The sequence below is a fragment of the Labrus mixtus genome, chromosome 18 (assembly GCF_963584025.1).
Source record: "Labrus mixtus chromosome 18, fLabMix1.1, whole genome shotgun sequence".
In the NCBI taxonomy this organism is placed as follows: domain Eukaryota; kingdom Metazoa; phylum Chordata; class Actinopteri; order Labriformes; family Labridae; genus Labrus; species Labrus mixtus.
The window spans coordinates 25,832,662-25,855,653 of record NC_083629.1 but is presented as its reverse complement, the minus strand read 5'-3'; the positions used below and the strand labels follow the sequence as shown (position 1 = coordinate 25,855,653).

Here is a 22,992-nt window from a genome sequence, read left to right as displayed (position 1 = left end):
GTTTTGCTCTATCTTTATGTTTTCAATGTTTGTATGTAATTTTCAATTGGGTAAAATTTTATTTGTGATAGTAAATATTCTTACTTTGTTATTTTTACTGTATTTTATTTTAACTTTGTTTAATCTCTTAAGGTGAGGTTTTTGAGATAAGCCCTCATGGGTTTCTACCTCATCTCTTTTATTTTGCTGTTTGACTCTTCTTTCAAAAAATGTGCAAATAAACTAAACAAAAGTCTGTACAGGCAGCTAACACAGAGGCCTTGTGAATGACCATGACGGTGCGAGCCTCAGCCGTCATGCAGCCCTCACTGAGCCAGAGAGGTGAACTCATGATCTGACTTCTGTGTTCTCCTGCAGGTGTCGCTTTCTACTCCATCTCAGACATAGCAGACCGTCTCCTCAGCACCCCTGCTCACCCGATGCCCTCGCTGGAGGAGGGATACTGGCTGAGCCGCTGCGCCTCCGACCCCTCTGGGCTCCTTTACACGCTGCTGGAGGAGCTCAGCCCTGCAGCCATGGCCGCCTTCGACCTGGCCTGCTGCCACTGTCAGCTCTGGAAGACGTCCCGTCAGCTGCTGGACACAGCAGAGCGCCGGCTCAACAGCAGCCTGGAGGCGAGAGGTATGCAGCCAGAATGTGCAGCTTGTTAAAGATAAGATAATCCTTTATTTATCCCACAACAGGGAAATTTACATTGTTACAGCAGCAAAGAGCAAAGATTGCAAATAACACAGTACACAATTTAAATAAAAAAAGAAAAATTAAGAATGTACAAAAAATAGATAGATACCACAATATAGATTTAAAAAAATAGATCAGCTGAGAGCTGCAGTTTTGAAAAAAAACAAAACTTAAAACTTAAGTTCTATGTGTTTTATCATCAGATTTTTTCATCTTCTTTAATCCTTAATCTCTGCCTGTCTCTCCAGGAGTCAGAGTGGACCCTAAGGTCCCGCATGCTGAGGGGATCTGTGGATTTCCCATGGTGTTACAACAGATCAACAAGATCCTGAATCATTCTGCCACCAATAAGACTTCTGTGAAAACAGGTGAATGCAAACACTTAGATGTTGTATCACACACGCTCAGTTCTCAAAAACATCTTCATCCACATGAAAACACAAAAATGCTCCAATAGCTGTCATGAGCACTAACCAGATCTTCATCACTGTTCCTCTCTCCATCATAGACGCTGTCGGGGAAGACCAAGTGTTCTCCAGCCCGTTTGGTTGCTGCATTCAGGACGTCCTCTTGTGTTGCCTTCCAGCTCTGAGTGAAGAGTGCATCGCTGCTCGGCTCGGTCTGGCTCAGCGTTTAGAGACCACCCTGAACATCCTGAGCTCTGCTACAGACGGCGCAGGTTTGCAGAGTTTTTTAAGATTTTATGAACTGAATCCTGTCAAAGTATTTTCAAACACTTTGACATCTACCAGGACTTTGCAGATATTGTTTGATATTCTTTCAAAATTCCATGAAAAAGTGTGTTAGAGGATAAAAGTCTTAAACCTCCTACAGTCTCTAATCGTTACCTGAAAGTCTACTTTTCTACAATACAATTCACTTAGCAGATGCTTTTATCCAAAGTGACGTACATCAGAGAGTAAGAACAACACAAACAAGGATCTAGAAAAAAGGGAACAATGTCAGTAAGAGCAAACGATCAGCTTTGAGTCTGATTGGACACACAGGTGCTGACAGGAAGTGACCAGAGGCAAAGCACAACATTGAGGGCAGTTCTTGAGAGCTCTAATCAGTATAGAAACCATCTTATAAGTCGTCGTTATCAAACAAAAACCATCGTCATTACCATCATCATCATCAATAATATGGAGACCATCATCATTAAGTTAGTAGGTATTCATGAAAGAGCTGGGTCTTTAGCTTTTTCTTAAAGGTGCAGAGTTCATTCCACCACCGGAGGGCGACAGAGGAGAAGAGTCTAGTCAGAGACTTAGGACCCTGTTGTGAAGGTTGGATTAGACGCCTTTCATTGGCAGAGCATAGTGGGCGGGAGGGAGTGTAGACCTGGATCAGAGAGTTAAAGTAAGGAGACGTTTCTGTCTCTGTTTTGTAAGCGAGCAGCAGAGTTTTAAATTTGATGCGAGCAGTAACTGGGAGCCAGTGGAAGGAGATGAACAGCGGAGTGACATGTGCTGGTTTAGGAAGGTTGAAGACCAGTCGCTCTGCTGCATTTTGTCTGCAGAAAGTCTGAACTGTGTGTGTGTGTGTGTGTGTGTGTGTGTGTGTGTGTGTGTGTGTGTGTGTGTGTGTGTGTGTGTGTGTGTGTGTGTGTGTGTGTGTGTGTGTGTGTGTGTGTGTGTGTGTGTGTGTGTGTGTGTGTGTGTGTGTGTGTGTGTGTGTGTTTCTGTGTGTGTGTGTGTCTGTGTCTGTGTCTGTGTCTGTGTGTGTGTGTGTGTGTGTGTGTGTGTGTGTGTGTGTGTCTGTGTCTGTGTGTGTGTGTGTGTGTGTGTGTGTGTGTGTGTGTCTGTGTGTGTGTGATGTTTCCAGAGGGCAGAGTGGGCAGCGCTCTCCTGGCTCTGCTGGGTGAACAGGCCGGTCTGAAGCAGGCCGAGCTGGACGCTCACCCTGTGCGCTCCAGCATGAAGCAGCTGCTCCGTTCTCTGGACCAGCTCTGCCCCTTCGAGCCCGATGGAGAACTCGCCCGGCCAGATTACGTGCGCAGTTTCCTCGACTACGTCAACACGCTGGCGTCTGTGCTGGTGCGAAGTCTCGGCTCAGAAGGTAAAAATTAAGTTTTCACACAAACTACACTCCAGACTAGTTCTAGAAAGATTCATGCAGGCTTCTTCTAAAATCTTCCTGAGTTGCTTTCACCTCACAGAGGGAGATTATCGCTGTCAGACAGGAAGGGGGAGGAGTCTAAGGTGGCAGGACATGATTACGCTTCCTATCCTTTATATGTTCTGATTCTCTCTCTTGATGTTTGTCTCTCAGACCAGAGCAGTGAAGTGAAGCTCGGGAATCCTCTGCTGGTGTTGCTCCAGTCCCCGTTTCAGCTTCTTTCCCACCTGCTGTTTGACAGACAGGTGTCTCCTGACAGGTGAGCACAACGCTTGAGCCGCATTAAGTGTGAGACGAGAACGAGAGAAGAGTGAGGAGTTTAAAGACCTAACTTTTTTTTTTGATTGTAGTGACTTTGCATCCAGAAACAATTTTGCCAAGTCACAGTCACGTTGTTGCATTAATGAGAAGCTGTTTTCAGACTGCGTCCCGTGGTCATCACATCTTTCTACATTCATATTGATTTACAAAATCGTATCTATAATTTCACATTTGTTTCTTTCTAATGCAGCGTGACGTGTTTGATATCTTTGGAAACTTGGACGACATGTTCACGATAACATTCTGTGGGTTTAAGAAATTGAAGAAATTGTAAATTACATGAACACCAAAAAATGTCTGAAAGAGTAAAGAAACATCTTAACGAACAGGTCAAAGGTCAAAAGTTAAAGGTTAAAGGCGTTTAGGAAAAATACACATCAGACTGCAGTTTAAAGTACCAATAAAAAAAAATCCCCAAATCTGTGAGGTCACATTGCGTTTTGGCGTTGTGGAAGCAACGGGAGCTCCACCTACTTTACACACACAGTCAGACATGCACACACACACACAGCGCTCCCAGCTGGCTCAGCTGAAACTATCTCTCCTCTGAAGACGGTACATATGGGGGGATCACCCGTCCCCCCATTACGCCTCCAGGACATTCAGAATGAAGGTGAAACATCACAGGGACGTAGATATCACTGAGTCTTTACAATTCACTGCACATCTGTATGAGCATGTGACAAATAAAAATCTTGAATCTTGAATGAAACGGGACTCTGAACAAGGCTACTGTTAGGACTCACTTAAAGCCTGCTGATAGGATATTGGTCAAAACATTTTGAGCTCGGTTTAAAGGCAGATATGTTTTTTGTTTTTCCAGGGTGCTGTCTCTGCTGCAGCTGGAAGGTCTGCGTCTGAGCGTCCAGCAGGTGATCGTCCAGCGATGCTGCGAGACTCTCCCCGTGTGGATCTCCTGTTTCGGCGAGGAAAGAGACTCCGCTCAGAGCAGAAACGACGACAGCATGTTCGGTGTGGCCAGTTTGTCCGTCCTGCTCCAGCAGCACGCTCAGGAGCACATGTCCACTCTGGGAATGGCAGAGCCTCACTCTGACGCGAGCTCGGACTCTGAAGCCTCAGCAGAGGACCTCTCGTCTTTACTCCCGAGCCTCTCCACCTCACCCAGCAACCTCTCCACCTCGCCGCCGTCTCAGTCATCGTCCTCCTCCTCATCTCTGTCCTCCTCAAACTCGTTTCTCCTCACGCCCTCGGCCCTGTCTTTCCTCAAGTCTCGCTCCCCCTTACTGGCCACTCTGGCCTGTCTGAGCGCCTGCAAAGGAGAAGCAGCCCGCTCACAGCCCTCGGGATGGTCGGGTTATTTCCGTAGCGGCCGTAAAGAGGCGGTCCTCGATGGAGAGCAGATTTCTCGAGAAGCCGATAACCTCCTGAAGGACTTCCCTATTCTCCGGGCTTACCTTCACACCATGGCTGAACCCGTGCTGGGCTCCATATTTGGCGGGGGCGAGGAAGGACTCGGGGCAGTTGTGTGTGGGAAACCCCTCGTCAGTCTGCTGCTCTCTGGGCCTCAAGCTGACGTCGCCCAGGCTGTAGCTACGGAGGCTTTCCAGAAAGCTCTGACCTCCAGAGACCTGTGCAGAGCCCTCAGTCTGCTGGAGCTGTACGGGCTGGGCTGCAGCCAGGAGGGGGCGCTAAGAGACCGCCTGCTCGCCTGTGCTGCTCTAGAAGGTGAGACATGATGACAACATGAACAAAAAAACATGGACTGGCTTTGGTTTGAATAATTAAATTCTTTGGTGAAATGTTGTAGAAACAAAGCATCTGATTTTAGAGAGATTGCACGAGCGGATAGCTCCAAAAATTGTAAAATCATGTGGTCCTACTATTTGCTCAGCCTCAAGGTTCAATTCACAAAGCCTACAAGATCAAGGACCAATGATATCTTTATAATCCCTCAAAGGAAATTACAACCAGCAGTATCACGAAAGCATCCCACAAACTTTAGAAAGAAGTAAAAATAAAACGCAGGAAACACCAGAAAAGTTGATTAAAAAGGGCTATTACTAGGGAAGATAAGCGTGAGAGGAGCCACAGGTTGGACTTGAACCCGGGCCACTAACCACTAGGCTACCAGCTCCTTCTAACTTTAGATTCTGCTCCTGAATGCTCTGGATTTGTTTGGACCAGAGAAGGTAGGTAGCTTTTAAGACACACCCCCACACAGCCGTTTTGGACGCCCCTCGGTTTGTCAGATATGAGAGCAGTTATCAGGTCAACAGGTGTTGCAGTGATGGAAGCGGGCAGGAGAAGTGGTTCAGATAGAAGTGATTGTACCCGACCTAAAAAGCCTCTGCATGTTTCTAATAAGCTCCACGAGCAGAAACGTGCTCAAACTAGGATCAATATTGGAGATGCTTTTGAAAAATGGAGAGAGGTTAGAACACAGAAAGGTTTACAGACCCATGCAGAGCTGGATAAACACTGAAGCTTCAGAGTCCACCACATGGTGACCTGTGTGAGCATGGACTCTAGAGAGGAGGGGGGGAGACAGCTCTCTATGATGTTTAGAATTTAGACTGCAGTACCCATTTTAAACACTAGGTGTCAGAGGTACATATTGCTCCTTTAACAAAATGTGTAAGTTTGGACAATTTGTTCCCATTCTCACCTTTTTATGTATTCACTCTTCATGGTAGATCAACATGCATCATCATCCATGTCCTGACATTTATACATAATAAAACTACTCACATTATAAAACAAATATTTGACAAATAATTATATCTTGAAAAGCCACTTCTGATGTTTTTGTTGCCCCCTGCACACAGCATGTTGTGACCCTAAATGTTTGTTGTCGTTCTGGTTTTCTTCATTCAGACGGGGATGACGGTATAGGTCAGCTGTTCCGTGTGCAGGACGCTAACCTGCGCGGCCGTGTTGCCCTGCAGGCTCTGGAGCGCTGGCCTCTGTCAGCCTGTCTGGAGCTGCTCGAGTTCTGCCTCAATGATCCGAACACAGAGAGCTCGCTGAGGACCGACCTGCAACTCAAGAAGAAAGAGCTGGACATCTATCACTGGGTAATGGTTCATCCATGTTGCTGATTCTTAAACAGGAAGTACAGGTGTGCAAGTGACCATGCATCAATCATGCAGTGAACTCATTAACCTGTTCTGATCCGAGCTCGGGGCACAGTGTGTGTTTTCCCCATGTGCTGTTGGAACAAGTCCATGCAGACATTCAGAACATTCTTTATTGACGTGACCTGAAAGTCGAGTTTGACGTGCCAAATCTCTGCGCTGTTTTTCTCCCTCTGACAGATGTTGAATCTGCAGCCTCGTCTTCCCTGGGCGACTTGGCAGGAGCTGAGGACCGAGTCCAAGACCAACTCTGAGTCCTTGTTGTCGATGATGGTGGAGGCAAAAGTACGTATAACTCACATGCAGCTTCCCAGTAAACAAACAGAGACGCATTATAAACAAGATAACAAATAAACACCTGAACAGACACAGTCACTTCTAAAGTGTAAAAGTTCAAATAAGTCTTTTTACTTTAGTCATTTTGTGCACAGTTACATTAAACATCCATTCTGCTGCAAATCTTAATTTTAAAAGTCTTTTAATCTTCACTGTGGTTAAACTCCTGCACTCCAACTTTAACTTGCAAACAAACATTTAGTGGCAAAGTTTCCGTCATTGACTTTCTTTTTACCTGATGAAGGTTGATTACTGAAACGTTGCCACTAAATGTTTCTTTGGCAGTTAGAGACGGACACATCGCTCTCCTGCGTACCTGTTCTTTCCCAACTTTACTGTGCTCCAGTTTTGTTTGAAATAATTTAAACACCCGCCTCGTGTCAGCGCTGCTCCCAAATAAAGGTCGGAGTCATTTCATGGAGCGAAGTTAAATGAAAGCGCGGACTGTTAACAGAAGTTCATTCACTCAATAAAAAGTTTACCGGTAATTGAATTAATATTGATGACAAAGTAATAAATTTGCAAAATACTGATTTGTCTTTGAGTATGAAATTCAGAAAACATGTCGATTTAACATTTACTACAGAAACCCTGCAGCTCCCAGAAAGTTAGAAAGTTTTATGTCTTATAAATAACACTTACAAAGACCTGTGTGTAAGACTGTAAGTTTTTTTAAGAGAATGCCTTCATGTGCTTTAAGGGGACTTTAAGTCATCCTATAGTCGCTGCTCGATGTTGTGAAATCTTACGTACTGCTCATTTAATTCAAGTGATGCATTAATGGAAAGAAATAGATTCCTCTTTGGCTCAAAGCTGTGTAAGACTAATGCAAAGTTCACCAACAAAAGTAATGAAGAAGTTTTAGGGTGCATTTATTACTTACAGAATGATGTATTTTCTCCTGCAGGAGTTTGATCTTTGTGCACAGTGGGTCGAGCTCTATCCTGTTTCTGACCAGCTGAGGCTGCAGTTGCAGACGGAGCATTTGCTTCACCTGCTGGAGAAGGGTCAGACGGACGAGGCTTTCCAGGTGAGGACCGGCGTGCGTCCACTTCTGCTTCATTAACGATGAAACTTGATATCAGACTGTTTGACATCATTACTCTCCTCTCTCAGCTGCTGTTTACTCTCCCCTCTTAAATTCCTTTATCCCTTGTTTATTTTAGTTACTGGAGGGCATTTCAGATTTTGTGGTCGGCCTGGACGTGTGTGAGCGCGCTCTGGACCGCCGCCCCGGATTGGCTGCCTGTCACTTCCTGGCTGATTACCTCACTCTTCATTTCCAGAGACAGGTGTCTCCGGCACGACGACGACACATCCACGCTCTCCATCTGGGCTCCAAGGTCAAAAAAAGATTCAACAGTATAAAGATGTTTTTAATCAGTATAACCTGAATCTGAAAATATTGTTTTTTCTCTTTTCCCACGTGCTCTCTGATCTCTCTGTTTCCTTTAAGTCTTAAGCAGAATTGTTTTTTAAATGTTCCCTCCCATGATTCCCCACCGGCCTCTACGTCATCTTGATGCTTGATGAGCAATGATTAGGAAACTTTGTCTGCAGAAATCTGTGGCAAAATGAGCTGCAAAGGAATATATGTAGATAATTAGTTGATGACGTCGTCTCTCGTCTTGCACGCCACGTGTGGACATTTCATCGTCCTGCAGAGCTGAGGAGTTATATTGGCGCACGTTTTAACACCCCAGCAAAAAAATAGACGTCCTACACATTCAGTAATGGGTCATTTTTTATTTTTGGTTTCAAAAATTTTCAAGCACACTGTCTAAATTGCACAAATGCTTTGGCAGCGTTTGTTTTTGTGCAGGTTAGACGATGATGTCACTGATAATCAGACCACTGCTACTCTTTTTTTTTTCTCTTGCAGCAGTTTCGGGGTTAAAAATTTGACAGAAGATCTGTATTTTTTTAAGCATCTGGTCCTTTCAGATACAAACCATTCCATTGTTAGAGTTTTAAACATGTGGTTTTGAAACGTAGCTTAGTGTTGAACATCTTCTCCTCCAGGTGTTGCTGACTCTGCCTCCGGCCGCCCGCCAGGACTACTTCAACCTGCTGTCGGAGCCGCTGCTGATGCTCGAGCAGCTGTTGATGAACTTGAAGGTGGACTGGGCTGACGTGGCGGTGCGAACCCTGCGGAGCCTCCTGATTGGTCAGGAGGCTGGCTTTGGGGCTGAGGATATTGACAAGCTGCTGTCAGATTACGCCGGCAAGGCCCTCGACTTCTCCTGCGCGCCCAGACGGAGGTCGCTCTCCGGTCAGTGCTGAATGCAAACTGTGCAGTAGCTTCTTTCCCCGCTTTTTATGACATTTCTCTTCTTCATCGTCTGGGAGCAGAGGAAACAGCGAGCACTCTATGTTTGCTTAAATACATTTTTTCTCATTTATTGTATTTGGTGGCCCGTATGCACATGCTGCCCCGCTCCACATGCGCTCCCAGCTGTTTTTCCCCCAGATGAGCTCAGGTGTTTTTGGAGTGGATCGGGCCCTTAGGGGCGTTTACACATTTGCACGCTGTCTTTTTAACTGATTGCACAGGTTTAGCATGCACAAAATCAGCGCCTTTTCTCCGGCGAAGCTGCCTGGTGCTGCAAACACTCTCTCCTCTTTGGGAACAATTGGGGGGGGGAAATAGGGGGCAATCGGTCCCTAACACGGTCTCTTTATCTTTCAGACTCTTTAATCAGCCTGCAGGACGCCGCGCTGCAGTGTCCTGCTCAAGATAACTCCATGTCATACAGTCAGATCGAATCTCCAACAGCGTCCACAGGTCAGACATCTGCACGCTTTAAAATTATGAAATGACACACAGGTATATTTTTATTATCAGGTTCTGGTTTGGATCTTGTGTTCCTCTTGATTTTACATTCCAGGCAGCACCCCTTCACACAACAGCTCAGACAGGGAGAGGGATCGGATCTCAGCGGGGAGGAAACGCCGCTCGCCTGCCAAGTTCCAGCCACCGGAACAACCCCCCGCCCGCAAAGACTGGGTCCCTGACACCAAGCGGGACGTGTGCATGGTCTGCAAGCGGGAGAGGTTCACCATGGTGAGTGTGCAGAGTGTGAGACTCACTTTGTGTTAAAAAGATTTATTTGCTGGCGCTGCTTTAACTGAGTGTCTCAGTTTTACAAGACTAAAATCTTTTCACTTCTTGGCCTGTTAACGTGCAGATTCTCTTAAAGGTGACATACTCTCCTCCTCTTCTTCAGTTTAAATAAGTCTCAGAGCTCCTCAAAACATGTGTGTGAAGTTTCTTGTTCTAAATCCACTCTGATCCTGTATTTGATCATGTCTATAAACCCCTCTATTTCAGCCCTGCTCAGAACAGGCTGTTTCTGTGTCTGTACCTTTAAATATGTAAATGAGCTGTGTCTGACCACGCCCCCTCTCTGGAAGGGCTTGGGTGTCTTGGTCTTTCTCGCTCCATGTCCTATACGGTGAGAAGGCAGACTCAGAGGGCAGAACAAACACCTAGCAGGGAGAAGACGGAGAGGATGGACTTTCCTCATCATTGGGGGGTTTGTAGACGGACTAGAGACACATGTTAGAGTTAGAGGAACATGGAGAAGAGGATTTGACCTTTGAACTGTGTAAATATTACCAAAGGAAATAAGTGCAGAAAAGTAAGACGACACTGAATGAGATAAATATTTGTCCCACTATGTGTCTGTTTTTCTTTCAGTTCAACAGACGACATCACTGCCGGAGATGTGGCCGTCTGGTTTGTCACGCGTGTTCGGAGCATCAGATGCCCGTGGAGGGCTGCCCGGGAGAAGAAGTCCGAGTCTGTGACCAGTGCTACGCCTACTTCCACCCAGAGTAAGACCCCTGTAGAGTAACACTAGGAGAACCTCACATGTCAGATGTAACCTTTAAACGACAGCACGAGTTCTCTAATTCTAATAATATTTAATAATGGTTTGACGGGGCTCAAAACATAAACAAACATAAAATCATGATGTGAACATTCATCTTTAGAAGTGAATAAATGCTGTTTTCTGTTTCTCTGTTTACAGTTCTGATGATGAGCTGGAGCCGGCTGAAGGTAAATTAAGTAACACTTTAGATTAAGGTCACCATATTCAACATTAACTGTGATTTTTCACACTTAAATATATAAATCAAGTTTATCCTCTGAAAATAACTCTGTGAGTCATGACTGTCTACAATGGGTGTAACACCCGAGTCCCACTGTCTGTGATGTTTTCAGAGTTTTCAGAGTCCTATCTTCACTTTGTTTACATCGCCCGGACGGCCGGCTGACTCCTCCCCTCGTGTATAAAAGTTGTTTAATTGAGGGACTAGAGAAAAGAAGAATAACATACTGTACTCACTGCTTAACTGTGTTTCTAGATCACGCTCATTTCAGGTAAATTTACATGCAGTGTGAAGATACGAGCAGAATAAAGATCGCTAGCATTAGCATGCTAACACAACAATGCAGCGCGAGTTGTTTTGGTTTCATGCTGGTGCTCAAGGGCGACATCTGCTGGATCAAAAACTCACATATAAAGCCTTTAAACTTGTGTAAATCCTGATTCTTGTTTTTCATGTTAAAGCTCAGCTGACGTGTTTCTCTCTCTCTCTTTTCTCGTCTGTGTTACCGCAGTAGCCGGGAGCCCTGTGGTAACGGAGGATTTCCTCGATGGGATGCTGCATCTGCCTGAAGTGGTTCAACAACAGATCCAACTGAGCACCAACTCTGCAGAGAACCAGCTGCTGCGGAGCGAGTTCTACTACGAGCAGGTGCATTTTGAGTTATTCCAACATGTTCAAACACTGGCCGTGTTTTTTATGCATGTTGGTGTTCATATGAGAGATAAGAAGCTGTTTGGTGCTGATCATGTTCTCTTCATGAACCCTCCAGGCTCCCAGTGCGTACCTCTGCGTGGCCGTCTTGTCTCTGCACAGCGATCAGACGGCGTGCGGTCACCAGCTCATCGGCCACTGCCGCGCTCTGTCTCGCAAGCTGACCAATCCCGAGGTGGACGCCTGCCTCCTCAACGACATAATGCGGCAGCTGCTGTTCAGCGCCAAGCTGATGTTTGTGAAGGTCGGCCGCAGCCAGGACCTCGCCTTGTGTGACAGGTACAAAGAAAGTCGTTGTGGCGTCAGAATCGTTCGATTAGCTGCTTGCTAAAGGTCACTGCGAGGATATGGAATTCTGGGAAATGTTAGAGAGACGGCGGGTCATAAAGATAAATATGAGCATGAACTAATCTCTCAGATCAGCGCTGTGTGTTTCATCATTTTGATTTATAATATTTGAAGTGGAGCCAGGTTGGCAGCAGCTCCTCTGGGAGGGACGCCAACAAAAACAAGAAGTCATAACAGTCATTAAAGTCGCCAATAAAAGATTAATATACAGTAGGTGAAGTCAGGGCGTTTTTAAACATCAGGCGTTTTATCAATGTGCTCAGTGATAGCGTGAGGTGGCACTCTGTACTCACAGGAGCTCTTATCAGCTCTTATGAGTTAACACACCTGTGTGAGTGTGTTGATATCCTCCTCTCACATGTAACAACAACGTGTGTCAGCAGCTCACAGAGGATTTAGTCACAGCCTGAGATTTATTGTCAAAGTTTGGGGGTCTTACAGGGTCACTAACTGCAAGACTGGCTCTCTTCAAACCTGCCTGCTAAGCCGTTTTCACATCTGCACTCGAGACACAAATATCTAGATAACTGCTCCGGATATCCTCCTGACCTGGACCTCACAGCGGGAGACTTTCCATATCCAAAGCTGATGACAGATTAATTTAGATTTTCATGATTTAGAAAATCATCAAAGATCGTTGTTGTATCTTTGTGTGGTTTGGGATTATTTCCTCTGTTACGATGGACGTTACTGTGCGTCATTTCCATCTTTGACCCGCCGTTAAATATAGAGATGCTTTTTTGAAAAATGGAGAGAGGTTAGAACACAGAAAGGTTTACAGACCCATGCAGAGCTGGATAAACACTGAAGCTTCAGAGTCCACCACATGGTGACCTGAGTGAGCATGGACTCTAGAGAGGAGGGGGGGGGGGGGGGGGAGACAGCTCTCTATAATGTTTATAATTTAGACTGCAGTACCCATTTTAACCACTAGGAGTCAGAGTTACATACTGCTCCTTTAACAGATTTCCTCTTCCATCATTTATTCTGTTTTTCCCTCAGTTACATCAGCAAAGTAGACGTGCTTAAAATCCTGGTTACGGCCAATTACAAATATATCCCCTCTCTGGACGACATTCTGGAGACTTCTGCCGTCACTCGTCTGAGGAACCAGCTGCTGGAGGCGGAGCACTACCAGCTCGCTGTGGAGGTGAGGCGGCTGAATGTGTTTCTGTTAAATTCATGTGCAGGATGTGGATGAAACAATAAATGGAAGAAAAGAGAAAAGCTTTACTGTGGCTGTTTTTTCTGGCTTTAAGAACATTCTCCTTGACGCTGATTGTTTGGTCGCTTTAGGTGTCTACAAAGAGCGGTCTGGACCCCGGGGCCGTCTGGCAGGCGTGGGGGATGGCGTCTCTAAAAGCTGGAAACCTCTCGGGTGCGAGGGAGAAGTTGGCTCGCTGCCTCAAAGCTCCAGTGGACCGAAACCAGCTCAACCTGGGTCCTCTACTGCTGCAGGAGGTCGTCCAGCACCTGGAGAACAACGTGCATCCCACGCTTGCCACGGTAGGAGGGTCGTTCTCTTACATCCTGCGTCACTGCTGCAGGCTGCTGGTTACTTAAATTATAGCCCGTACAGGAGCAGAACACGTGGGCGGTCTTTAGGATTCTTAATGACTGTAATTTAATGTGAGGTGAGGCAGACGTTTCAGTCACTGAAATCTATTTGACATCATGCAAACCCTCACTCATTAAATGATGGTAACTTTAACCCTTTGATGCCCTCAACATTTACACTGAGGAGAGAGCGTGTGCAGCAGCAGGCGGTCTACGGGGCACAAAAAGGGACAAAATGACACGAGATAAATGCAATAAATAAAATAGTGAACGATTTAGATCTTAACCCTCATGCATCACTATGGACATTTTTGTCCATTTGGGCAAATGTTTCCTCTTCATCTGGCCATCATTTAGTCTGTTAGTGCATATGGCACATATTATTGTAAGAAAGACTTTCTCTTGACACATTTTGGAATGTAAATTTAATTTTTTTAATAGATCAATAGAACACTGAAACATGTTTACGACCCTCTTAAGTCACTAAGGACAAAAATGTCCACTTCCAAAAAACTGATATAAAAATAGAACAGATTGATATTTTTTCTACTTTTTCTGCATAAAACTTCAGCCCTGCTCAAAACTACCAAACATTCAATCATATTTAGGAATTTAACCCTTTAAATGCCAGTTTGATTACATGATTCTGGCATTTAAAGGGTTAAATTCCTAAAAATGATTGAATGTTTGGTAGTTTTGAGCAGGGCTGAAGTTGTTTAAGAGATTTATACAGAAAAAAGTAGAAAAAAATATAAATCTGTTCTATTTTTATATCAGTTTTTTGGAAGTGGACATTTTTGTCCTTCGTGACTAAAGAGGGTGGTAAATTAAACTGATGCCTGAGGGTTAATGGCATTGCGGTTAACATGCTGTCAACACTCATTTTTATTGGTTTTGTTGTGGAGGAAGTTAAATTTAGCGCCGTATCGAGTTCTCAGGAGTTTCAGACCAAAGCAGAGGAGGAATTAAAATATTTTCTGGCGCCATCATTCCTCTGAATAACTCTCTTTATTTTTGATGAATCTGTAAAAGAAGAGGAAAAAGTTTCTGTTGTCTCCTCCTGCACAAACAGCTGAAAGTTTTCAGGTTCATTTTGGAGCCTTTGTTGTTGTAGTACTTGTGTTGTCCACACGAGGCTGAGGTGCACCACGAAGGGAAGCTGTGCAGTAATAACAAGTTGTTTAACATTGAAGTCTGCTTGTTGGCTTTAAATGTCTTTTTGTTTTGAGTGCAGCAACATCTGTGGAGAGTCAAATTCAGAGTTTCTAAATCTCTCTTCCTTCAGAATGATTTATTGTCCTCTAATACTCGAGCGATTCATTTAAATGAATTCAGCTGCAGATTAGTGATCAGGAGCTCGTCCTGCAGTAAAGAGTGTGCTGTGTGTACACGTGTGGATACATTCAGAAGATAAAACTAGAGAAACCTTTACCTATTCCTGATATTAAAATCTCTGTGTGACTTTAAAATGAACCCAGCGGTTAAATCAAAGGACACTTCCCTCCTTTGTTCATAACTCAGTCAGGAACAGTCTCTGCACACTCTGCTCTCAGGACATAATGTCTCACCCCTCCACAAGCGGGGACATGACACCTTTGGAATCTCAGTTATTGTTCACTAACGGGGGGGGGGGGGGGGTGGCCCTCCTGTGGTTTCTATTGGTGAGGAGTAATGGGAGTGAGCATGGAGGGGGGGGAGCTTTGTTTACTATATGTGGCTCTGTTTCTTATTCAACCGGTCCTTATCGTCCTGCGCTGTAGATAAACTACAGTACACGTTATGTTATCTTCACCCGACTCTCTGTGTCAGTTAAATATTATTATGGACTCATAACAGCGCGGCAGTAGCGGGGCGGCAGTAGCGGGGCGGCAGTAGCGGGGCGGCAGTAGCGGGGCGGCAGTAGCTCAGTCTGTAGGGACTTGGGTTGGGAACCGGAGGGTCGCCGGCTCAAGTCCCGGTGCGGACCAAGTATGGAAGTTGGTCTGGTAGCTGGAGAGGTGCCAGATCACCTTCTGAGCACTGCCGAGGTGCCCCTGAGCAAGGCACCGAACCCCCTCCCCACCATCAGCTCAGGAGCACCCACTGTGGGCCGCCCCGTCACTCTGGCTTCTCTCCATTAGTGCATGTCCATAGGATCCTGTTTCTGTGTGTGTTCATGACTAACTGAGTGTAAAAACTGAAATTTCCCCTTGCAGGGATCAATAAAAGTAAACATTAAATCTTAACGTCCTGATGGATGTGGGTCGAGGTGTGAGGCGTTCAATGACTGTTTTTGTCAAAGTCAAAGAGAGCAATTTGTTGAAGCTTTCTTGTAAGAAAAGAAAAAAAATTTGGGCGCCGTATGGCCTAACGGTTGGCGGTGGGTTTGAATCCGACCTCTGGTCTTTGCTGCAGTTTCATCCCCCACTCTCTCCTCACAACGTCTCCTGTCTCTCTAGCTGTTAAAGGCAGAAATAGCCTCAAAAAATATCTTTGAAGAGAAATAATTTAACCAAACTAAAATCTCCGTCATGTTGTCGGACACTTAAACAAACATAATACAGAATAACAAACTGAGCCGTCAGTGTCGAAGAAAAGAGTTTTAAGTGGAAATACAAAATGATTTCATAGTGTGTGTGTGTGTGTGTGTGTGTGTGTGTGTGTGTGTGTGTGTGTGTGTGTGTGTGTGTGTGTGTGTGTGTGTGTGTGTGTGTGTGTGTGTGTGTGTGTGTGTGTGTGTTAGCCTTTCGGTGAGGACATCTTGGCGTCCTTGTGGGAGCTTGAGGACGCTCTGTGCGACGGTCCTCTGGATCGAGCGGAGACTCCGACGCAGAGCGCATTCCTCCAGCAGGAGTGTCTGTACTACCTGAACACGTACGGCACTCACCTCGCCCTGATCAGCTTCTACATGCGCAGAGACTGCATGACGGAGGCGCTGACGTACCTGCTCAACAAGGTGAGGACTGACCTCGATGTTCAGCCAGCGCCATGTTTCATAAGACTGTAGAGGAGGTTTAAGAATGTGTGTTCTGTGGTTCAGGACTGTCCAGACGAGGTGTTCCTGGAGGGGGTTCTGCAGCCCAGTCTGCAGCGGGGAAACCTCGGCATGCTGCAGGGGATCCTGGAAAAACTCGACCCCAGCCTGGAAACATGCAGCCGCTACCTCATCGCCTCCTGCCAGTTCCTGCAGCGACGGGGATACTACAACACGCTCTACCAGATCCAGCAGTTCATGATGGTAGGACAACACACATTGTTCCAACATGAATGAAAAACTCTGAAACTAACCCTACTAACTCTAACCCTAACCCAAGTCAGAGTGAATGTTGTGGGCTTAAACTAAACTTCAGAAAGGTCTCAAGATCACAAATGTGTAAACGCCTCTGTCAGGCGTCTCCGTTAGGATTCAAACTGTAGAATTACAAAATACAGATTCTACAATTCACTTAGCAGACTCTTTTCTCCAAAGTGACGTACATCAGAGAGTAAGAACAACACAAGCAAGGATCTAGAAAAAAGGGAACAATGTCAGTAAGAGCAAACGATCAGCTTTGAGTCTGATTGGACACACAGGTGCTGACAGGAAGTGACCAGAGGCAAAGCACAACATTGAGGGCAGTTCTTGAGAGCTCTAATCAGTATAGAAACCGTCTTATAAGTCGTCGTTATCAAACAAAAACCATCGTCATTACCATCATCATCATCAATAATATGGAGACCATCATCATTAAGTTAGTAGGTATTCATAAAGAGCTGGGTCTTTAGCTTTTTCTTAAAGGTGCAGAGGGACTCTGCAGATCACATGGAGTTTGGAAGTTCATTCCACCACCGGGGGGCGACAGAGGAGAAGAGTCTAGTCAGCGTCTTAGGACCCTGTTGTGAAGGTTGGATCAGACGCCTTTCATTGGCAGAGCGTAGTGGGGGGGGGGAGTGTAGACCTGGATCAGAGAGTTAAAGTAAGGAGACGTTTCTGTCTCTGTTTTGTAAGCGAGCAGCAGAGGCTTCTTCATTAGGATTCAAACTGTAGAATTACAAAATACAGATAAAACAAGGTGTGAAGAGGCAAACATAGGAGGAAATGTTCGAGTTGATCTTTTCAACAGGATGAATGTTTCAGTAAGATTTTTTGACACTTTCTACCTGGACAGGATCATGTGCGTGCGGCCATGACTTGTATCCGGTTCTTCACGCATGGAGCCAGCTCGTACCTCCAGCTGGGAGAGCAGCAGGTACGTTTCTTCTTTTCTACAGTCAAACCTTATTTAAAAAGCACGTCCTTGTTCATATAGAGAGTTGACCCTGTGTTTGACTCTGTGCAGCGCTGGTTGGTCAGAGCCAAAGAGCACCTGAGGACGTACCTGCAGGAGCAGCAGGGTCGGGGAGCCGGGAGGAGGAGGTCTCTGGTCAACTCATTCAGGAAGATGATGTCATCCAGTGACGTGTCCAGGTGAGTAAAAACACTCTTAATCTCACTGAGCTTCATGTTGTCTTTTTGTTTTATCATGGATTTGTCCTGCTGCGTTTCTGAACAGGCACATGAACACGATCGAGCTCCAGCTGGAGGTGACTCGTTTCCTCCAACGCTGCGAGACCGCCGGCTCCTCCAAGGCGCCACAGAGCAGCACGCCATCCTCCAAGTCCCCCGGGTCCAGCTCCCCGCCCACACTGTTTGGAGGAAGTCCTGTTAAAGTCGAGGTCGCTTGCAAGGTGAGACATCGTGTTGTAGATTAAGTTTCTAAAAACGGCTGCAGGTTTAAAAGCAGAGGAGTCTTTGAAAGATGAACATCCATTTTTACATTATTTAGCATAAGTGTTAGTGTTTGTTTCAGAGTGAAACACCTTAGAAAATATAACCTGTCATGTGACATAAAGTTAGTAGACAGGAAGACATCCTTTCTTTCTGCCCTTTGGCATCATTTCATAATTTCTGTTTCAGGTGATGCTTGGAGGAAAAAACATCGAAGAGGGTTTTGGCATCGCGTACAGAGTCATACAGGTATGCAGCAGTCAGTATGTCCTCCTTCTAACTTTAGATTCTGCTCCTGAATGCTCTGGATTTGTTTGGACCAGAGAAGGTAGGCGCTTTTAAGACACGCCCCCACACGGCCGTTTTGGACGCCCCTCGGTTTGCCAGATATGAGAGCAGTTATCAGGTCAACAGGTGTTGCAGCGATGGAAGCGGGCAAGAGAAGTGGTTCAGATAGAAGTGATTGTACCCGACCTAAAAAGCCTCTGCATGTTTCTAATAAGCTCCACGAGCAGAAACGTGCTCAAACTAGGATCAATATTGGAGATGCTTTTGAAAAATGGAGAGAGGTTAGAACACAGAAAGGTTTACAGACCCATGCAGAGCTGGATAAACACTGAAGCTTCAGAGTCCACCACATGGTGACCTGTGTGAGCATGGACTCTAGAGGGGGGGGGGGGGGGAGACAGCTCTCTATGATGTTTAGACTGCAGTACCCATTTTAACCACTAGGAGTCAGATTTACATACTGCTCCTTTTTAAGAGTTAGCTTCCATCCTCAGGACTTCCAGCTGGAGGCCCAGGCGGTGTACGTGCGAGCCGGTCAGAGGCTCGTGCGTCAGAGGCAGTACGGAGCCGTGCGGCAGCTGCTTAAATGTGTCGGGGAATCTGGAACGGCGACGAAAAACGACTGCGACGCCCTCATCCTCAGCTGTGTCTCTGTGGCGGATAAAACACCCGCTGATGTGAGTTAAAGAAAACCTTTCTTTATTAAGATATAAGAACAAAGATGTAGACTTTACTAATGCTGACTCTGACTCTCCTCCATGGTGTCTCTGATTTTAGGCGAAGGAGCTGGAGAGTCTGATTCTGGAGGCCAAGAGCACGGAGAGCAAGGTACTGTGAACATGTCCTTCTTCTCTCCCTGCTGCTATTTTTAATTTTTCAACTCCAACATTTGGCTGCTTTCCAGCACTTCATTCCACACTCTCTCTCTCCTCCTGACTTCCTACTGGATCCACCGTCCTGTCCTTCAAAATAAAAGCATAAAATAAATCTTAAACTTTATAAGAAATATAAATCAGCACGATAAAGAACTAACCAACTTAACCAACGACAGAAAACATGTTTGAGGAAAATCAATCCGACTTGTAGTTTGATTTTCTAGTTTAACCCATGTCCTATCTGTTAACATGGAGGAGGCGGAGCTTATGAGCTATACTGCAGCCAGTCAGCAGGGGGAGCTCTGAATGTTCACTTCACTTTTGAAGCCTTACCTGTTTTTATACTCGTGTTTTGACTCCCTGTCCGCTCTTACTTTTATATTTAGGATCATGTTTTCTTCACTCTGCAGCACTTTGAGTTTTGTTTTGAATGTAAAATGTTTTATTACTTTTAGGGAGCTCTCATGTGACCCATGATTTTATTCCGTCTCTGATTTGAACATCTTCAGTCAGATTAAAGATCTCCACCCTCAGTAAAGGGTTTCCTCCCTCTCCTCCTGCAGATCAAAGCCTACCTGCTGTGCAGCAAACTGCGACCTGCATACCTGCTGGCGGTGAAGCTAGAGGCAAGCCGGGCGGGCCCGCTGGTCCAGGACGTCCTGCAGGCGGCAGAGGGAGTGCAGGACTCTGTGATGCAGAACATCTGTCACCAGTGGCTCTCTGAACACCACAACAAGTCGCCTCAGCAGCGGCAGGGCCGATCAAACGCCAGGTAACGGGGACAGTCAGCCGGCTTAACGAGAGATCAGACGAGATGAGCTGGAGTGAGAGGATCAGGAGGAGCCGGGGGTTCTGATGCAACACGGCGAGGTGGTGATGTTTGAAACAGAGGAGCAGCTGCTGCACGTAAACACACAGCTGCTGATTGTGTTTGTGTTTCAGTGGACGCTTCTGGAAACCCTGATGGTCTCTCTCTCTTTGTGTTTGTGCGGCCTTCGTGTAAAACTGATGAATCACCGCCGTGCTTTATTTCCACTCTGTTATCTCTCATCTGTTCAGTGTGTGAGAGGGAACAGTGTCACCGACTGTCACACAACAAAACCCCCGAACTACAAAACCAAACAGAGTGGATCTCACACAACACGATCAAATCTGTCTCTGGGATGAATCTCCTACCTCAGCCTAAAGGGAAATAATCTGCTACTGACTGTTCTCTGACAGATGTGGCTCATCTGGTTTGACTCTGTGTGTGTGTGTGTGTGTGTATGGAACAGATTCTCTTCCTCCACTGACAACGGTACATGTTCAAATCATGTTTCTGTAACCCTGAAGAAGCTGTCCTGCACATTCTCTTGCCAGCTCTCCGGGTGTGTTCCCTTCAGCAAAGAGGAAAAAACATGACCTGCCAACAGGATTTAAAATATTGAAGGGCATTGAAGTTGTGGTTAAGACATTTGTTCTGAATTTAGATTGGATACAGAAAGGGACCACTCAGTTTAAAGATCATGTTTAAGAGCGACTTCATTTAGAAAATAAACTCTCTACTCTGTAGTTCTGTCTCTGGATCGCATCGTGTGTCTCCTGTTCATTCATCATCATTACCCACAGTGTCTGATTCACTAAGAATGGATTTCTGCCACTGATATCTCCATAAATCCTTCATCATGTTCTCCCTCTCTCTGCTCCGTGTCAGAGTCTGACTCTCAAAGCATAAAGCTCTGACGATGTTCAGAAAGTGTTGCTGCTCGGTGCAGTTAGCTCTGGTTTAGTGTGTGAATGTGGAGAGAAGATATCTGCAGCTTTCCTCTGCACAGAGCTGCTCTCTCTCACTGACTGAGCTGCTCTCTCTCACTGACTGAGCTGCTCTCTCTCACTGACTGAGCTGCTCTCTCTCTCACTGACTGAGCTGCTCTCTCTCTCACTGACTGAGCTGCTCTCTCTCACTGACTGAGCTGCTCTCACTGACTGAGCTGCTCTCTCTCACTGACTGAGCTGCTCTCACTGACTGAGCTGCTCTCTCTCTCACTGACTGAGCTGCTCTCTCTCTCACTGACTGAGCTGCTCTCTCTCTCACTGACTGAGCTGCTCTCTCTCTCACTGACTGAGCTGCTCTCACTGACTGAGCTGCTCTCTCTCTCACTGACTGAGCTGCTCTCTCTCTCACTGACTGAGCTGCTCTCTCTCTCACTGACTGAGCTGCTCTCTCTCTCACTGACTGAGCTGCTCTCTCTCTCACTGACTGAGCTGCTCTCTCTCTCACTGACTGAGCTGCTCTCACTGACTGAGCTGCTCTCTCTCTCACTGACTGAGCTGCTCTCTCTCTCACTGACTGAGCTGCTCTCTCTCTCACTGACTGAGCTGCTCTCACTGACTGAGCTGCTCTCTCTCTCACTGACTGAGCTGCTCTCTCTCTCACTGACTGAGCTGCTCTCACTGACTGAGCTGCTCTCTCTCTCACTGACTGAGCTGCTCTCACTGACTGAGCTGCTCTCACTGACTGAGCTGCTCTCTCTCTCACTGACTGAGCTGCTCTCTCTCTCACTGACTGAGCTGCTCTCTCTCACTGACTGAGCTGCTCTCTCTCTCACTGACTGAGCTGCTCTCTCTCTCACTGACTGAGCTGCTCTCTCTCTCACTGACTGAGCTGCTCTCTCTCTCACTGACTGAGCTGCTCTCTCTCTCACTGACTGAGCTGCTCTCTCTCTCACTGACTGAGCTGCTCTCTCTCTCACTGACTGAGCTGCTCTCACTGACTGAGCTGCTCTCTTGTCAGTAAAAGTATTTAAAAAAAGGGAATGAACTTTTTATTTCTCTTCTTTTGCCAACTTTTTCCTCAAACTGTTGTTACCATGAAACATGTTTAGTAGATTTTATTGACAATCTGTGATGTTGCTGTTGCTTCATGCAGACAGCAGCGTCTGTTTCAGAACATGTTACATCTTATTGTATGTTCTCACAACCGCTCTCTGAAGTTCTCTTCAGAGGAGACACTGTGCCGTCTGAAGAAAAGGACTGACGACCCTTCCTGATTTAAAAAGTGTCGATTGGCAAAGATGGAAAGAAGACGTTTGAGATGCACCTAAACGACATTGTTGCACTCTGATCCTCCTGAACCTGTTGTCTCATCACTGCCGCACTTTATACCTGTGAGTTTAAAAAATGTAAAATATGTGAAACAGTAACAGCTTTGTTCATGTGGAGATGAACTGTGATGTCACCACTCTGTAAAATAATGAACTAATAAAAACTACACCCTCTGAGGGATCCACGTCTGTGTTTTCTTTTAGTTTGTTCAAGTGGAAAGGACTCAGAAATGTCTGTTTGATAAATAAGAAGCGTTAGCACACAGCCGGCTAACTTAGCTCAGCATGAAGACTGGAGAGGAGACGGGGTTACCATGGTTACAGAGACAGGCGGGAAACGGCACGTTTCTGTTTCCAGGGTGTGTAGGGAGTGTTGGAGTACTCAAGATCTCGACATCACTTTTTAAAGGTCTCAGTCTCGTCTTCATATTGAAAGCATTTTTACTTGGTCTTGTCTCGGTCTCAGACTGGGTGGACTCCGGATTTTAAACCACCACTGACAGGCTACTATTCCAAAAATAAACTTCAACCACAACCTTTTCAGGGATTTTTCAGGGATATTTATGGTCTTGGTCTCGATCCCTTGGTGCACTCTGCTCTCGGTTAGTGTGGTCTTGACTCCAACACAACTCTATCTGAACCACACTACACTAAAAGCGCCTACCTTCTCTGGTCCAAACAAATCCAGAGCATTCAGGAGCAGAATCTAAAGTTAGAAGGAGGACATACTGACT

The 22,992-nt window shown here is 45.9% G+C and overlaps 1 protein-coding gene and 1 long non-coding RNA gene across 2 annotated transcripts in view; one reads left to right on the top strand and one right to left on the bottom strand.

Annotated features, from left to right (window-relative positions):
- Window positions 1-20,257, top strand: part of zfyve26 (zinc finger, FYVE domain containing 26) — a 30,159-nt gene extending 9,902 nt beyond the window's left edge. Inside the window, exons 16-43 of the mRNA XM_061063619.1 lie at window positions 358-621; window positions 930-1,049; window positions 1,190-1,360; window positions 2,509-2,742; window positions 2,956-3,061; window positions 3,947-4,809; window positions 5,959-6,158; window positions 6,399-6,503; window positions 7,462-7,584; window positions 7,721-7,897; window positions 8,577-8,826; window positions 9,244-9,339; window positions 9,443-9,618; window positions 10,255-10,391; window positions 10,589-10,617; window positions 11,182-11,318; window positions 11,440-11,660; window positions 12,732-12,879; window positions 13,026-13,235; window positions 16,009-16,221; window positions 16,306-16,503; window positions 17,414-17,494; window positions 17,585-17,712; window positions 17,798-17,972; window positions 18,202-18,261; window positions 18,795-18,977; window positions 19,078-19,128; window positions 19,739-20,257. Of these exons, the coding sequence (XP_060919602.1) occupies window positions 358-621; window positions 930-1,049; window positions 1,190-1,360; window positions 2,509-2,742; window positions 2,956-3,061; window positions 3,947-4,809; window positions 5,959-6,158; window positions 6,399-6,503; window positions 7,462-7,584; window positions 7,721-7,897; window positions 8,577-8,826; window positions 9,244-9,339; window positions 9,443-9,618; window positions 10,255-10,391; window positions 10,589-10,617; window positions 11,182-11,318; window positions 11,440-11,660; window positions 12,732-12,879; window positions 13,026-13,235; window positions 16,009-16,221; window positions 16,306-16,503; window positions 17,414-17,494; window positions 17,585-17,712; window positions 17,798-17,972; window positions 18,202-18,261; window positions 18,795-18,977; window positions 19,078-19,128; window positions 19,739-19,951 (5,069 nt within the window). The 3' untranslated portion in view covers window positions 19,952-20,257. The remainder of the gene's footprint in view (window positions 1-357; window positions 622-929; window positions 1,050-1,189; window positions 1,361-2,508; window positions 2,743-2,955; window positions 3,062-3,946; window positions 4,810-5,958; window positions 6,159-6,398; window positions 6,504-7,461; window positions 7,585-7,720; window positions 7,898-8,576; window positions 8,827-9,243; window positions 9,340-9,442; window positions 9,619-10,254; window positions 10,392-10,588; window positions 10,618-11,181; window positions 11,319-11,439; window positions 11,661-12,731; window positions 12,880-13,025; window positions 13,236-16,008; window positions 16,222-16,305; window positions 16,504-17,413; window positions 17,495-17,584; window positions 17,713-17,797; window positions 17,973-18,201; window positions 18,262-18,794; window positions 18,978-19,077; window positions 19,129-19,738) is intronic.
- Window positions 20,167-22,992, bottom strand: part of LOC132993697 (uncharacterized) — a 105,126-nt gene continuing 102,300 nt past the window's right edge. The window contains exon 2 of the long non-coding RNA XR_009676506.1: window positions 20,167-20,389. This is a non-coding gene — a long non-coding RNA (uncharacterized LOC132993697). The remainder of the gene's footprint in view (window positions 20,390-22,992) is intronic.